Genomic DNA, 17,311 nt, shown 5'->3' on the forward strand with positions numbered 1-17,311 from the left:
TAATCGAGAAAGTAAACACCGCCTTAGTGATACCGAAGACAATTTTATTTGAGACGGGGGAGTTCTTGCGTTAATGCCGGGAATGGGATAATTCGTATACGTAACACTTGGTTAACAACGCACGATTTCCCACAAGTTACACTTTCAATCAATTGTTTAGTGTATAGTAACTGGATAGCATTACCCTTCAGACATTCTCTCAAATCTACATTGATTACCCCTAAAAACATTACACCCTTCAGCATAAACATTAAAAATAAAAGAAAGCGTGTTCCCTTCCCAGCTAGCTAAGCTGAAATGACAAGTTCTATTTTTAAATACTAGCGATGCATCTAACGCAGCCAAACAATACGAGAAAGTTCTCTATTTTAATATTAGTAGTTCCAAGTGATACAAAATAGTGAAAAATAAACAATGCAGTCTTTGTAGGTAGCTTGGTAATTGCTCTTTAGTTCGGGAGAACTGAGCATAGTGAATTTCTTTGCCCTCGGGCAAAAAACGATTTGTTACCCAGAGATTTATTTTGCCAAAGTGAGTTACGAATTTAGCTTGAGAAGAATTTAAAATGGATTTTGGCATTTGGTAACTTAGAGAGATTCTGGCGAAGTCGGGTTTTTAATGTTTTTTTTATTCTCGCGTGTTTTGGACGTGTGTCTGTATATTTGAAAACTAATTATTCGGAGGTTAACTGAGCTAATCTGTTAAAACAAAGAATATAGAATTTGAATAAATTCACTATTAACAGGGTTTGTCAGTGCTTTTTTCTGCTCACTCTGATAAACTTACAAGCGAGATGTCACGGGAAAGGGGGAAAAAACGAGAGACTTCTAGGAAAACCACTAGTATACAGTTTTAAACGTATAGTATAATATCAGAACATAATCCATCATCTTCTTCGAAACCGGGAATATTTGTCCTTTTTGGCATTTTTTAGACGATATAGCTCATTTGCTTTACTTATTTGAATCATCCGGCACCATAAAATTACTTATTTTCTCATGATACGACGAAAAGGATGATTTCCAACTTCAAATGAATCCAGTAGGCAGCAAGGATTTCTTTCGCGTTCCCCTATTGATCATAACTTTTTTTTTACAAATCCTTGAACACTTTACTTTTTCGTTGTTGAAACATGCCATAAATTTGCGTGTTTACCATATGGAAATGTACTTTAACCAGGTGAAAATTGCGCTAGAGTTAAACTTCCACTCTTCAAACGGCCTTTTCCACAAGTATGTGTAAGGAAATGGAGATTTCTGCTTTCTGATAGGCCAGTCGTGATTCAGCTTTTGACAAATGCGCTCTCTGAAAGAAATTAGCCGTCAAAATGAGTCAAGATTTATAAATGGTCTGCCATTGAACTGCGCTTTTATTTGTTCTTCGCGCGCTATTAGTTTCAAGAGAAGGGTTAGACTACCTTTCTGAGTTCGGAGTGTTTAGAGTTCGCAAACAATGCGCCTGTACTCTTGATTAATTTTGCTTTATTAACAGGCATAATACAATCATTTCTGAAGACAAAAGCTACAGACAGCTGTAGAATTCAAATTTAAGCTTCGGGACTTTCATTTGCAAGTTAAAACAACAAAAAAAGGAGTTGTTTTCGGTAAGAGATACAGGACAATACGAGGGAGTGAGCAAATACTTAACACTGGAAACCAAGTATTTTTTTTTTTCTTTCACAACAATCAGTTGCTCATCTAAAGCTGGGCAAACAGTGCTCTTTTAACGGTAAAACCTTTCTTTTGCAAATGAAAATCCTAAGTACTAGGCGGTTAAACAATTGAATGCCGCTAATTTTTTATCTAATTTTTCTGGCACAATTAATTTTACCTGACGGCGCGCGCCTTTCTTTGCAAGAGCTGGGAGTTTGTTTACACACGCCATCAACTCTTAGATGATTGCTTTAACAGATTTCATTTTGATTTGTGATTTTCAATTGAAAGATTTCCATTTCTTCACGGGAAAGTGCAAACCCGTAAGGCGCTTTACGGAAATACAACATATTCAGTGTTTTGTGGGAGGCGTTGTGCGCATATGTCTCTGTCTAAGTGAATCAGTCCGTCACAGCTTTTACGAAACACTATCCAAACTTTATCCTTGTCTATGTTGGGGGGCTCAAGAGAAATGACAATGGTTTTCCTGGGGCTTACAGTGAAGATGTACCGTACAATATTGCTTTATTCTACCCGCCTTTGCATACTATCTTCCGCTTTGTATCAAAAGAACGGCGGGAGAGAACTTTTTCATTAGAGAGCGATTTTTGAAGAAAAGCCCAATGATAACATAGTTTATCGAGTCAAAGGGTGATTTTCCTCTTAAACTTATGGTAAATGCGTTGTTACTTTAGACAAAATACTTGCACAATTTGTTAAAGGCCCCAGCATAAGCCCTTGGATTTTGAGTGTAGTTTATTTTCAAGTCTAAATAGGGTACAATTAGCATAGAAATTGGTTAAATCTTGTCGAGGTAGTTTTTCGTGATTGTTGATAAGAGGAGTAAAGGAGTTAATGTGTTTGATATTTCTAAACTTCGTATTTTTACGGGAAGTAAATTACCAATCTTAACCCAAACAAAAGTACATATACTGCGTCCTGATTTTTCTTCAATTTGTTTACGGAATTTGAGCTAAAAGGCTAAGAGAATAAAACCTAAGTACGCACATTTAGAGTATTTATACTCAACTTATAGCAATAAATGGAGGAAATGCCTTCAAATAACTTCTAGCCGCTTTTTCTGCCGACGGAGTCGGAGTGGTGTAAATGATGTTCAAAATATTTCAATGAATGTTACTCTTTATTCACAAAATGGAAATTATGTACCAGAATACTTCAGCTTTTTACAGAAAAGACAAGATTTGACCTTGAAAATGTGAAATCATTTTAAGAAAAAAAAAATATAAAAAAACTTTTGAAATTGTGTGTAAAGTCACGAGGAGTGGCTCCCGGTAAATAGTTATTGTGATCAAGTATCATTTGTATTTTTTTAACAAGAGGTTACATATCCATATGATATAGGTATATTTCTTATGCCGAAGGTAACAAAGATTCTACGCAGGATTTCGTTCTGTCCAGCCGAGTTTTGATAAATTTGTATCCTGCCTATTCAAAAGTCGGACTCTTCATTTAATAAATATTTAAAAACGGAAACTTCCTAAAACATCGGGGAACTAATTGATAGGGATAGTTGGTCCGTACAACCGGAAAATTTTGTTGGCTGGTTAATTGTTGAAGTGCGACCAGCATTCAAGTGCCAAGCTTTGCGCAAATCTTGGTAAACACCGCACTTGGCACTACATTTATCAAAGTTTCCATTCTTTCCATTTGTTCATTAAAAAAACTGTGTTATCGTTTGCTTGAGATAATTTAGCTTAGTTTACAACTTTATTCGTCAGACTCGCTAATCAAGCCAAAGGACTGAGTTTACTAAACCGAATTTTGTATGCGCGTGTATATCAAGTTTCGTCGTGTTCGCGCCACATAAAAAAGTACATCATCCCCCGTCGCTCTTACAAACTGTTAAATTTGATTTCAACGTATGCAAAGATCTATTTGTGGTTCTAAATAAATTTTCTTCTCGCAAATTTCAAATGAATAACAGCAATCACTTCGATATGGCGAGGTGTTTTTTCAGTGGAAATTTTTATTAAAACTTTGTGCTCGAACGGATGTTTGCCGAAATCTTTGCAACCATCGCGAGGCAAATGTTAGTGTAAGTAGGCTAATCAGCAGGTTCCTTTTGAAATATCAGAATTTCATGATTGGTAAAAATGCTATTTAGACTGGGGGTAAAGAACCGATGTGATTGAATGGCTTCGAATTCGGACCCAGACTTCAAATGCGGTACCGCGTCCAAGCATTACTCGCCATGCGCATGCGCGATCAACAACAACATAAAACATCGGAGTCTTCCAGCTGCAGGTTAGTTTGTGATTTTGAGTCAGGCCGAGCGCAGTTCTATCCATTGTAAATCCTCCTCATCTTCCGGACAGTGTGCTTCTCAGTTAAGCGTTAGCACTCACTCGAGCCAACAGTTCACAAAAACTGCTGTATTTTACGGGACATTCCCTCGTGGGATTCGTGCTTTCGAAGGGCTGCTTACTGTCACGATTTCGTTCGGACTGTTCTTTTAGTTAACAGGACTTTTGGTTGTTTAGCAATTTTCGTCCCTGACAACAAGTTTTATTGAGCTAGCATGGAAAATTGTGCATTTTATTTCATTTGAGACATCTACGAGAATTTGTTGTGTGGAGACCATAAATTGTGAACCGGACTTTGCTGAGTGAGAGGAGTTTCCCTAGATAGAGCTGTGCTTTTCTGCCTTTTATTTAAATTGTGAGATTATTAGGACTAAATTGGTTTAATCATGTCGGGTTTTAACCAACTTATTAGTTTAAAAAAATCATAAGGCTGGAGTATATTTGCTGAAAAACTATCAAGAAAGACAGTTCATTCTTTCGGATTTCTGGGAATCAGAAAAGTGAAACTTTCAAGAGAAAATAGGATCTTCAGGCCAGAGAATTTAACCTGATATCGCTGCTTAGGATTGTTCTTCAAAAAAAGCTACAGATATGATGGAAAAATTAGGAGGCGCAGCGTTTGTTCCAAATCCACTGAAATCTCCTGCATTAATGGTTCTAGCTTCAACTGCAGATGCCACAAGATCTTCAGATTCATCTCCTGGCTCAATAAATGATTACCACCCAGTGTATTCATCTCCAAATAGTGCGTACTTGGACAGTAATGCAGTTCATCGCATGGTTTTGAGCTCTTCTCCCTACCAACACAGAGCATCACATCTTTCCTTGTACCACAGCCAAGGCGGTGATCCATACCTAGAAAGAGTCTCTCCGGATTATAGCCCACACTTTTTTCAGCTTCATCCCCACTTGAGCCCTGGACTACTTCACAAGGCCAGTGGACCTACCGCAGTATTCAACAGTGCAAGTGCATTTCGTCGAATCAACCCGCATGAGCATAGTTTCTCATTCCACCACCTGCAGCAACAGAGGGGTCTGCTTGAGAGGGAGCGGGGATTTGAGAGTATCTATCACCATAAGGGGGTGAACTTAGAACTAGAGAGAGAAAGAATGAGCAGTAAAGAAAGAGTTTCCCCCAAGAAACTAGACAGAGAACCAGTGTATCAAAATGGAGAGCATTCTGCAAGCCCTAGCCCACGAAGCACACACTCAAATGACAACAGCGATATTGGGGGCACATTTGAAGGAGCAGTTAAAGTGAAAACAGAACAAAATGAGTCCACTGAATGTTGTAACCGACAAAGGGAGGAAACTCTAAAGGAGAGACGTAAGTTGTGATTTCATAAAAAAAATATTTTTCATATATTCCCCTTCATATGTATATATTTTTTAAATTGGCATACTTAAAGAGTATCACCTTTTCAAGAAATGGTGCATAGAGTTACAAAATGAAATATAAACCACCTGGTTAAACCTAAACTCATTTAAATAAGCTCCATTTTGGTAGCTTTGTGTAAAAAGGGACTTACTTTGTCATTTAGATAACCAGTAAGTTAACATATTGTGAGTTAAACAGGATTCTATAATTAATTTATCCGTACAATTTATTAACTCAGCAAAAAAGCCAACTATTCAGTTTAAGTTTTATTCCTTGAATGCTAATCTAAATGCTAAATATATAGCACACAGCAGTTATTCTTTTGTTCTGATCTAAGAGAAAAGAAAAGGCCTTTCAAAACTTGTGAAAAATTAAAAGTAGAAATTAATTAAGGACTTGTTTTTTTCCTGCAGTTGAAATATAACCAAACTCTTTAATTTATCTTATTGTTTATCCAATGGGATTTCAACTATAGTTTTAATATACTGTATAAGCTTTAAAAGAAGGTTCTATTTTATTGTTATAACCTCCCTTAGTTAGTAAGAGGTCATTAAAACACCATTTTAACTTTATTTAAAAGCACTAATTTTTCCTGGTGTCAACTTTGGTAGTTCCTAACTGGTGGCCCATCCTCCTTAAATTGTTCCAATGAACATAGTTTCTTGGATAGAGCAATTCATCTTGAGAACATAGGGCGTGGGGAATTGTAATGAAAGGTTTTCTTTCTGCGGGTGTCCATATTCATTGAGAGTTGTCAGGATAGAACCCAGTTAGGAAAAAAAGCTGATGTGTAAAACACTTCTTTTAATTTGACTACCCAGCTGCTGGATTTGCATAAACAACACTAGAATACTGTTAGCCCAAATCTGTTACCATGGAGTGCAGGAAGATCTCCTTGATCAGTCCAGCTTTGTTTGATAAAGAGTCAGTTAAGTAGTTCTTCTTTAGCAGGTTTAAGTTTCATTTAAGTTGTCTTCAAACCTGTAGTGTGTTGTTAAAATACTCATTTTCAACTTAAAGACATGGTAAAAAAAATCGATGGTGATACTGTGTCCTAATTGCTTTAACTTTAATTTGTGCCGACCACAAAATTGGCAAATCTTTCAAAATTAATTTCTATTTCAATTTGGAATTGACTGTACATCAAACTATACCTGACTCCTTTCAGGAAACTTAACTTCTTTTAATCAAAACCAGACCCACACAAATTGCAACAATTAATGAGATTTGAGAATGTGTCACATTTTTTCTCTTTTAACTGTGTGGGAAGCTTAGTTTTAGTGGATACTGACTGTAAGTGTCATTTTAAGTAAAGCATTTTGAAGGTCTGAAAATAGTAAGCTTTAGTACTTGTCATGTTTGTGTCAGAGTGTTAGGAAAGAAGGACTATAAAATGCTAATTTAAAGAGTCACAGTTGTTTAATGTTTATCTGAGGTGCCTTAAACAGTATCTTGTCAAAGTTGGCAGCTATCCAAATTGAGGGTTGTTCAATATTGGGGATTATATAGTGCAGACATGCTGCTTAAACAACCCTTGGGCAACCCTCTTTATTTCACATGTGAATAGCTGACATGTTGTCATGATGGTTTGAACCATTTCATACACAAGCATCATCCATTCCACCTCCTTAATGCTTCCCACCACTCCTCACAAACTGCTTTTTAAATATTATATTATAGTTTATTCAAGGATTTTAGTGTACCCTGGCTCTATTTATTAAAAATTAAAGTGCACAGCCACACCACAAGGCAGCAAGCCAAGTTTTGCTCAGAAAGTAATAAAGAATTTGAGTTTAAAACAGAAATTATTGCTACATTTTAAAAGCTTTTAGTCCTCTTTTTGAGAATGGCTCACTTAAACCAAAGTGCCTGAAGCTAAGTGTACATGGCTTTGGCAGCCATCATGGTTAATTTTCATTTTACTAAAGGTTTTTAAAGTCGACTCAGTAATAACACAGGCCCCTGTGAGTCTGATTAACCGAAACATTAGTGTAAATGCACACACATTATGGCTAGACAACCATGTTTAAGTACCCACACTTCTACTTGTGTGCAAGCAAATCTTCAATGTGCCTTTAATCCTTTATCACAGCTCTTTTGTTAGGTGCATACACTACCGCTTAAACAGCTTTGTTGATATCACTTTAAGAAATTTAACTTGATATGTAACCATTCAGACTTTAAAGACTCTACCTTTTAGAATTTATATAACCTCTATTTAGAACCTTTGTTTAAAAAGCATTTATGAGATTTTATTGTTTCACAGTGAAGCATTGTTTTCAGGTAGAGTCTTAATGACTAAGTGAAGTGTTGTTTTTGAAGTTGCTGTTAGTTACAAGTCTTCACTCTGAAGAATGCTTTCTTTCTTTTCCCATCTCTTGGGCACTGCAGGGTGTGTTTGACTATCAAATTTCCCATTTCTTTTAAACTACTCGCTCCAGCCCTTATGCTATCAAGTGACGTCCACTTAACTTCTTGCACTGGCTGTTGTATGAGTACAACTTTCTCACACTGTGTACACACTTTGACACACAGTCCGAATGGACTCCTGAGATACCTCACAAAGCCATTATATACTCGTTTTAAACATTCATTGCACCATATATTGTTTCTGTAGTTAAACCAGGTAAATAAATTGTCTTTGGTATTGTCCTCTTTTTTCAGTTTTATTGCACCCAAGTGAAACTTGATCATTTTAGAGTAAGTCTTAAGTCTAAGTGTACTTAGAGTTGAAAAAGATAATATTTATGGTAAAGGTAGATTTCAAATTCATCAGGAATACTGTGTCTGATTACAAACTGCATAATGCTCAAGAAAATGGATGTTCTGCATGTGCGTATACCTTGATTTAAGATCTTTTTTACTTTTTATTACTTTGCATGCTTCCTATTAATGACTACCACTCTTTTTGTTATTTTCCTTTCAATTTATGAATTTTGCTTATGTTCTACATTTTACTGGTAGAAGGCTTTAAAACATACAGTAGCAAAATTTCATAGTTAATTTTTCTCATTAAGACACAATTTTATTGGGTTAATTCCCTTGTTAGCACCTTAAGATCACTAAGAATGTCATTGGAATAACTTTTTGTGACAGACATTATTAATTTACAGTAGTTAGCTTTACCACATAAATCAGTATATATTAATTAAAGCAGACAGGTAATTGTTCATCCAAAACCAAAATCAGGAAAGTCATTATTAATCTTTGAAAATTAGATTTTAACAAAAACTTGACTTTACACTTTTTTCCCATGTAATAAATTTGTTTTTCTTCTTTTTAAATTGATGGCATTTTTTTAAGGAATCTAGGTTTACTGTAATCCCTATGGTAGCATTTTCTGGGGAAAAGAACATTGTGTTTAACTTTTCGGAGCTAAAACAACAGTTGAAGCAAGATTTAATTATAATTGCTTTGAGAGACTATGGTAGTCGTGGTTTTCCCTAAGTTCTTAGAGACTGTATTTGCAGTTAATCAAAGCTAGTATGATAATGTTCTACAAACCGACACATGGAAAATAGTATTTTTTTGGCTATTGTCTAGAAATTGGATAAAGACAGCTCATTCTAATAATCTAATTTGATCATTATCTTCCTTGCATATGTTGATAGATGTAAATGATTGAAAATAGGGGGGGAAGTGGGAAATAAGTCTTTCGGTTGAGCATGTACTTGTGCTTTCAGATGCATTAACCAAAATACTTTCCGAGAATGTTTTTGTTGCCAATGGAAGTTGAGTAAGATAAATACTTCAACAAAAAAATGTTAAACATTACAAATCCTTATTGCACATTATCAAGCCAGACTATTTACCCAGCAGACAAGTTAATAGGACTCATTTTGCTTCTCACTAGACTTCACACAATGTCTTTTCAACCCTTTTAAACTGTGTATTCAGTTTGCCCTTGCATGTTTGCATTTGTCAGGAAAATCAGGGGTTAGGGAAGTTTCTAGCAGGGGTTAAGAAATAGCTGTATTGTTTCCCTGTATTCATTTCTATGTATTGAGAATAAGAAAATATAAATAATCAAATACAGTTTTGTATGGTCAAAAGAATGATAAAATAAATCACTTGAGGGAAGGAGGGATCAGGTGGTGAAAATGCCTTATATTAAGGGGTCTCTTTTAAGATATTCTGATCATATAAAAACCTAAATATATTAAATTTTAGTGCAATATTGCTTATTTTGTTTGGTTTATTCATTTACTGGAGGGATCAGTCAAGATATGACCTCTTGGGTGTATTTTATTTATTTATTATTTTTGATTCATTTACTGTATTTATAACCCTTGACTTTGTCAAAAGTTTGCTCAGACAACATCAGCGAACTTCAAGCCTTTCATTTAGGAAAATCTGTACTTAAAATGCACTTTTAACTTGACTGAAAATCAGTTACAATTGCACTAGCAAATCTTTTCCGTGCATAACAGATAATATTGTTCTTTTTAGCAAAAAGAAAATTGTCAGCAGGACACACCCCGTCCTGCCCCATTTGTGGATTAACGATTCGAGCAGGAGAGATGCAGAGCCACCTTGCGTGGGAGATTGAACGGCTTGGTGAAGATACGAGGTGGGTGGGCATCAAATTAACCAGCAATTTTTTTTCTGTAATTAAAGCCTCATTGTCACCAGTTTACTTCCGGAGGTCCGACAGAAACCTTAACCGTTAAAAGACAAAAGAATCTATTAAAATCTGAGATATAAAACAGGCCATCTGCTCTAAATTATCAATCACACCCTCAAAGAAACTTCCAATAGACACACTGCTTTCAATATTTTGAAATATTTTTCACATTTTCCGTTAAAAATCATCGGATAGTGTTAGGTAATCGACCGGTAGTAAACTGGTGACAATGTGTTTTTTATGCAAGTTTAGAAATATATAATATGGCAGATTTAAATTGATTTAGTTCACCACTAAAATGAGTCTTCTCATGTGCATGAGGTTGGTCAACAGACTAAAAGGCTTGAGCTAGCTTTAAATTACCAATTGAAATTGTTGTGTCTCAGAAAGACAAGAAGAAGTCAACGAGAAGCTGCTGCCCAAGCGAGAAAGGTTAGGGATTTTGAATGTACAATTGGTACATCTTTAAAGAAAATTTACTAAAGCACTGTTTTTTAAGATGTGGCTTTGTGACCTCCCTCTTTTATGGAACCTAGCTATTTTAAAATGCTTTTTTTTACAAAGCCACAAAATTTATCATTTCAACCCGCCTGTGTTTATTTATTTCCCTGATTCCAGCACACCTGTGCAGATCATAAGCTCTAAAACTTGTCTGTAGTCTTTCTAGTCATACCATCATACATATTCTCCTAGGAATTGTTATGAGACAACAGAAAATACTCAAATAACACTTAGTTTAGCTGAACATCAATTGGTCTGTATCCTTTCATCAGATGGTTCACTCACAGACAGTAAATAAGAGAATCAAACAAGAGGGCCAACAGCCTAACATTCCTAACGACGACACCCCTGCCAGTACAAGACATCAAGTAGGTTTTTCTTTAAGACCATGTATCTGTACTAGTGTACAAAATAGTTGTACAAACAATTTATTATTATTATTATTATACATTTTTACATTTTACAAAGAGTAGCCACTGATAGATATGTTTCTTCTCTTTAGACTTATTTACGAGTTTGTGCAAACAGAATGGCAAGGCAAGGTAATTATGTCTGTCATTTTTTATTTTTTTTTACTTGACCAAGTTTTAAAATTTGTGCTATTAAATGAAACAATAATAAAAAGACTCTTAATAAAACTGATGGAATGATTTTTACTCAGGTCGGTCCTCTGCTAAATCTACTCGATCAAGAAGTGCTCAAAGTAAGTATAAACCATTATTTGTCATCAGAATAATAAATATAATCAGCTTTTTTATAGTAGACCCTTCTGATTTAGCTTGCCTCATGACAATCTCCTATATATCTAATTTCTAGGCTCACCCATTAACCCTGTTGTCTACCATGATAACCATGACGTGGGTACCTCTGGTGTCAAATCGGCTACCTGCCCTGTATGCGAGTCAGTCATTCATGGCAGTGGAGAAGAGCTGAACGCACATGTGGAGTCATGCCTTAGAAAGGTCAGCTGACAATAACAAGGCATTATGTAGTTGGCACTTGTTGCCAACAAAAAAAAAAACAAGCGCCTTTTACCTTAAGAGTTTAAAATGGGTATTTCCACTGGAGATTTTCAGACATTTAGAATAGGAAAGTAACCACTGCTTCTATTGCATTGTTCTATTGTTATGTCTAATAAAACATATTGTGTTGGTTTGTCCATGGCTGCTTCCATTACAACTTGTTGTGGTTATTTACACATTTTGTTGTCAATTGTACTCAGAGGGGTGAGGCATCTGATGAGGTGAACGGCCAGACATCTTCGTTTGAAGAGTACGAGTGGGCGGGCCAGACCAGAATCCGAGCAACATCCCTCCTAGAGGGAGGCTTCAAAGGTGGGTATCCTTTATCACTCAGCAAATGTAACTGGAGACCGTCACGGCCTGTATCTCAAATGATGCCTACATACAGTAGCTATTTTTTTTCATTTTATTTAAGCAATATTGAGAGACGTTTGTTCCAAGAGCTTTCGGTTTTTCCTGGGAACGCCAATACATGACAAAGCTGACTCTGTTTTATGAGGCTTTAAACAATAATTTGATCAAAGCCTTTTCTCAACATTTGCAGCATCTGGATTCCAGACAGGAATCAAGAGGAAGATCAATGAAGAAGATGATGCCGACCTCAATATCGATGGAGATGACAGCGAGGAATTTGGCAAACCACAGTATAGCGAGAGCGATGTTATCCCCTGCAGTGCTGATGAACCGGGTGAAGATCGTGCACGACAAGCCTTGAGAGGAGCTGTGCTAAGGTGCAGTCATATGCTCTAGATTCCACTTGTGGGACACTGTTTTGTTTTATTTTGATTATTGATATCTTTATAGATTTTTACGCTTATTACATAGCCTCGCTCAGTTGACCCAAGATAAGGCTTGCCAGTAGCCTTTCATCATCATGCAATATAGTGTGCAAAAAAATTTGTTTGCCAACAATACTGGGCAGATCAAGTGTTTTAACCCCCAAGTCCTTGCACTGTTGTTACGGGCTTTAATATTAACAAGTGGAACACGTACTAATCCGTGTGGACAAATCCTTTTTCAGCTGTGAGAACTCTCCTGCCTCTAGAAACACAGATACTCCCCCTCGAACACGTTGGTCTGAAGATGAAAGAGGTTAGCGCACTCATTTGAAGTTTTTTTTTCTTGTTGTTCGTGGATATAATTCTTTGTTACCTTTAACTTACTTTTTGTGTCTACTTTTTAGAAAACGGGCATGCAGAAGAGAAGACAACAGAAGAGAAGGATAAGTCAGACAAGGAGTAAGTAATAAGATTGACACTCACCTGTCTTTGCTCTTCTTCCCCATCCAAACTTTGTACTGCTATCTAGTGGCAAGGGTTTTGTATTTAACGTAGCAATAGCAAGGTTGTGCCCCCACCCCTTTTACGCTGCTTCGATTGTAAAAGCTCACCTTTTATGTTTTATGAATCCCCTTCCTTTTCAAGAGGGCTGGGAACGCCTTCTGTTAATGTAACAAAGTAGCATTTTCTAACAACGACAGATTTAATTTATTCCCTTTCAGTGCAAGTGATCCCGGAGTAGTCATCAACTCCTTAAAAAGCAAGGTGAAAGACTTGGTAAGAATTATTATCCTTACCTGATAATATCACTTTCTCACATCTATCCTTGCTTGATACTGTAGTAACTTTATCTCATGTGTATCCTTACCTGATAATATCACTTTCTCACATCTATCCTTGCTTGATACTGTAGTAACCATATCTCATGTCTATCCTTGTCTGATAGTAGCACTGTCTCATGTCTATCCTTGTCTGATAGTAGCACTATCTCATGTCTATCCTTGCCTGATAGTAGCACTATCTCATGTCTATCCTTGCCTGATAATAACACTATCTCATGTGTATCCTTACCTGATAATATCACTTTCTCACATCTATCCTTGCTTGATACTGTAGTAACACTATCTCATGTCTATCCTTGTCTGATAGTAGCACTATCTCATGTGTATCCTTGTCTGATAGTAGCACTATCTCATGTCTATCCTTGCCTGATAATAACAATATCTCATGTGTATCCTTGCCGGATAATAACACTATCTCATGTGTATCCTTGCCTGATAATAACACTATCTCATGTGTATCCTTGCCTGATAATAACACTATCTCATGTGTATCCTTGCCTGATAATAACACTATCTCATGTGTATTCTTGCCTGATAATAACACTATCTCTTGTGTATCCTTGCCTGATAATAACACTATCTCATGTGTATCCTTGCCTGATAATAACACTATCTCATGTGTATCCTTGCCTGATAATAACACTATCTCGTGTTGTACAGGAGAAGCAGTCCGTCACAGAAAAAGTCAAGTGCCTTATTTGCATGGTGAGTAACGATAGAGATTGGTGAATAAACCTTTCACCTAGCTCTTTCTTCCTTGTAGGTCGCATCTTACTCCGTTTTCAACTAAGCCCACATCTGTTTATTTTTTTTTTCCTCTGGAAGCCCGCTTATGACATTTTTTTAAACTATGTTTATAACTATGTATTCCTTGAAGGCCACATTTGACCGTGTTGAAGTTCAAGCTGACTTGTGTTTCCTCTTCTTGTCCAGGAACCATACACAGTTCCTCTGGTATCCATCTCCTGTTGGCATGTGCACTGTGAAGAATGCTGGCTGAGGACCCTGGTACGTCCGCCATGCTCAACTCTTCTCTGCGTTTCCTTTTCTTCTCCTTCTCCCTGCCCTCCTGTCCAGAGACCATATTTCCAGGAATTAATTTCAACAATCTAAACTTAGCTATCTCACATGTTGAGCATGTTTGATGGAACCATGACCATAGAGACTGGCAGACTTGTAGACTTGGCAGGCTCAGTTCTAGGCGTTTGCGTCACTGCACTACCTGATAACCGAACCTTAAAGTAACGTTTTAATGCCAGTGCTAGCTATCACGACCCCTACTACCACAAACTCCCTTATCCCCGCTCCGAAACGCGTACGTCTTATTCATGCTCGTATCTGTTCTGTTTTAGGGCGCTAAGAAGCTTTGCCCCCAGTGCAACATGATCACATCTCCAAACGACCTGCGCAAAATCTACCTCTGAAATCGGCGCCAGAACGAGTCATAGAGTCGGATCTCTTTGAGAGAAAGGATATCAGGGTTAGGTCTGTCAGGGAGAAACAGGAACACACACACGTGAATGAGGCGGCTACAGTAAACTGAGGTGTTAATCATGCCAGGTTATTATGTGAACAGTCACGTAAACGAAGATACCGCGCAGTGCAAATCATGTGGCCTGCGCCATCATGTGATCATCACGTGATCCTTGTCATTACATTGACAGTCACGTAAAAGGAGTAAATCGAGCAGGTGCAAATAACTTGACCTGTCTTATGACGTAAACGGTCCCCTGAATGGGGCTATCACGTTAGCTGAGTGACTCAGTCGGAATGATGCCGCACAAAATACGGCCTCGGCGGAAGACACAAACCAGCACAGCAATCAAAATATTTATTGTCAATTTAGACGGAATTCTAGACCTCTCAATCATGTCTAAATAAATCTGGAGTCCTCAGAGTTCCAAGCGAGTCGTGAAGACAGCGCTAACAAAAGTACCTCTTTATTGGCAGAGCCGTTACTGACAACGCCGTTGTCAGCAGTTATATTTTAATTTCCTACCATAATTTTAATATTAGAATCATTCATGATCACCAGTGATGAGGGATCTTGTATAAATTAGAACTTGTATTTAATATGTACGGTGGCCTTCATGTTTTGAGAGTTATTTGTATGTTTTCCTGCATTGTTTTGTCATGGGCGTGGAATGGGGTCCCTGTTCTGAAACGTCAGGCTTTTCTTCTATTGAAAATTTTTATTTCTTTTTTTTTAAAGGCTATCTAGTTGGACATAGGCTAATACACATTTGTTTGTCAATGGTTAAAAATGCGTTAGCTGCTGTAAATAGTAGAAATTGTGTGTTGTAAATAAGACAGAAAATAAAACTTATGGAATCTCAATAACTGTTTCAAGTCCAAGGAAAAAGGGTTATAAAATATCAAATGTACAAATTGGGTGCATAGGGGGATGTTGGGTGGAGGGTGCTCCTGGCAAAGCGTTTTTCTTATACACGAGGAATTTGAAATAAGCGCCCAATCGAATTATTAGTGCCTACTTTACAGGATGAGCCCCCAAACTGATAATCGTTTAGGACGCTAAAAAAACATTCGAAGTACCTTGTTATACGCTTAATTTTCGCAACTTTTTTAAAATGTAATAAGCAGATAAGGTATTAAACACATGCTTCTTGTTTTGAGCCCTCGCAAAATGAAACCACATCAGCGGTCGTCACCAACTCTCTCACTTCCGCTTCCTTTGTTTCCACTGAAAAAGATAACTTCACAGCTTTCTCATAGTAATTCACACTAGAATGGAGAGCGTTCACCCGGGCATAAAACGCAGCCACGATGACAAAGAACAGATAAGCGGTAACCACGCAGGGAAATCTCCTTATGGAAGGATATCTAGTCGTACAACTCACAATCTTCGCGTACAAAAAGAGGACTTGTTCATGGTTCTCGCGCTATTTATGAAGGAATCGCCTTGGGCAGATGGCGAGCCCACAACAGGAGCTGTGTATGTTCAAGATAATGGTCGGCTGTTATCTGTGGATTGTACACGCTTAGGAATCCATGGAGGTGTCCAAGCATTAATTAAATACCCGGACAAAATTAAGGGTTGCACAGTCTATCTTTCTAGTTTTCCTTGTGCAAGTTGCGCTAAGTTCCTGACGCAGTTCGGAGTTAAAAAGGTTTATTATTTGCCTCTTACACCAGAGAAAGAGGGAGACCATAGAAATACGGAGTTGATTTTCCGCACGAGTGATGTTGCCCTCTTTCTTTTCGTTCCAGAAGTAGATTCGGTGATTCTGGATCGCCTAGAAACCGAACGAAGCCAGTACGATTACAATAACCAAACAAGACCGAAAAGTGCGGGCGTCGAAAGCAGTGATCCCACAGAAGTTGCCTGGTTTAGAAACGTTTTCTTTGATTACTTCGGTAACCCAGATTCGAGGTCAAGTTGTAGTCAGATGGAGCGTCTTAACAAAGTGATGAGAGATGCCCTGAGTTGCAAGATGGAAGTGTTTTTGAGATGGGTGTGGGGTGCTACCAGACATGACGTCCCGTCAGCATTGTCGTGGACCGGACTAAATTCGGCCGGACAAGGTGAAAGACAAGAAGACGCTGGCCACGAAGAGTTCCTTCATCTGAGTCGAGTCGCGCAGTTGCTGTCCTACGCATCGGACGACCCACATGTCGGAGTAGGTTGCGTCATCACGAAAGACCGAGAACTTGTCGGTTTTGGCTGGAATCACTTTTTGAACGGTGGATACGGGACGTTTCCTCAAGCTTCCGACTCGCTCAATTTCTCTCACGTATCCAAAGATCAGCTGAAGTATCCCTTTGTGGTCCACGCCGAGCAAAATGCAATTATTTCCAGGAACACCAGGGATATCAGTGGGCCAGGAACAACCATGTTCGCGACCAGGAGCCCTTGCGATGAGTGCATGCCTCTATTGCTGGGGGTGGGGGTGAAGAGGTTTGTGCTTCCGCCAGCAATCCCTTTCAGAAACACACAGTCCGCCCGGGTGCTGGCCGAGGATGTGTTTTCAGAGAAGTGCAAAGCAGGAGAACTGCAAGTTTACCGAGCAAAGAAAATTCCAAATTAGTCTTAATTATTAGTATTTTTCATAGCAGGTTAAGTTTTTCCGAAAGGCGGAGTGATGGCTTCGATTTCCGTGAAATAGTGAAGCAGGCGCGTACACGATACGAGGGGAGGGGGGTGCGCAGGGTGCGCGCGCACACCCTCTTG

General features: G+C 37.9%; 2 protein-coding genes and 1 long non-coding RNA gene across 4 annotated transcripts; 2 read left to right on the forward strand and 1 right to left on the reverse strand.

Moving 5' to 3' along the window:
- Window positions 1-349: 349 nt before the first annotated feature.
- On the reverse strand, window positions 350-2,329 carry LOC125571814. The gene is made up of 2 exons (XR_007313586.1): window positions 1,831-2,329; window positions 350-1,305 (listed from the first exon to the last, which is right to left on the reverse strand). It is a non-coding gene; the product is annotated as an uncharacterized LOC125571814 (long non-coding RNA).
- Window positions 2,330-3,787: 1,458 nt separating this feature from the next.
- On the forward strand, window positions 3,788-15,459 carry LOC5517443 (E3 ubiquitin-protein ligase RNF220). 2 transcript variants are annotated; one of them, XM_048731934.1, is made up of 16 exons: window positions 3,788-3,917; window positions 4,638-5,303; window positions 9,804-9,924; window positions 10,365-10,410; window positions 10,752-10,847; window positions 10,982-11,021; window positions 11,141-11,182; window positions 11,296-11,441; window positions 11,702-11,813; window positions 12,046-12,232; window positions 12,523-12,593; window positions 12,685-12,739; window positions 13,003-13,057; window positions 13,783-13,827; window positions 14,056-14,130; window positions 14,475-15,459. In XM_048731934.1, exons 1-16 carry the CDS (start codon window positions 3,806-3,808, stop codon window positions 14,544-14,546), a joined length of 1,941 nt encoding a protein of 646 aa, XP_048587891.1. In that variant the 5' UTR covers window positions 3,788-3,805; the 3' UTR covers window positions 14,547-15,459. The 2 variants fall into 2 exon arrangements, with proteins under 2 accessions (XP_048587891.1, XP_048587892.1); XM_048731935.1 differs by lacking the exon at window positions 3,788-3,917 and having other exon boundaries at window positions 3,924-5,303.
- A 410-nt stretch (window positions 15,460-15,869) lies between these two features.
- Window positions 15,870-17,168, forward strand: LOC5517385 (cytidine and dCMP deaminase domain-containing protein 1). Its single transcript, XM_001637408.3, has one exon. The coding sequence runs from the start codon at window positions 15,870-15,872 to the stop codon at window positions 17,166-17,168; it is 1,299 nt and encodes a 432-aa protein (XP_001637458.2).
- The last annotated feature ends 143 nt before the right edge of the window (window positions 17,169-17,311 follow it).

This window comes from Nematostella vectensis, chromosome 1 (genome assembly GCF_932526225.1).
Source record: "Nematostella vectensis chromosome 1, jaNemVect1.1, whole genome shotgun sequence".
Lineage (NCBI taxonomy): Eukaryota > Metazoa > Cnidaria > Anthozoa > Actiniaria > Edwardsiidae > Nematostella > Nematostella vectensis.

Coding starts and splice junctions, on each gene's coding strand:
- LOC5517443 (XM_048731934.1), top strand. CDS start 3,806: ATGGCTTCGAATTCGGACCCAGACTTCAAATGCGGTACCGCGTCCAAG. Junction 12,740..13,002: donor AAGGATAAGTCAGACAAGGA/GTAAGTAATAAG, acceptor ATTCCCTTTCAG/TGCAAGTGATCCCGGAGTAG. Junction 13,828..14,055: donor TCAAGTGCCTTATTTGCATG/GTGAGTAACGAT, acceptor CTTCTTGTCCAG/GAACCATACACAGTTCCTCT.
- LOC5517385 (XM_001637408.3), top strand. CDS start 15,870: ATGGAGAGCGTTCACCCGGGCATAAAACGCAGCCACGATGACAAAGAA.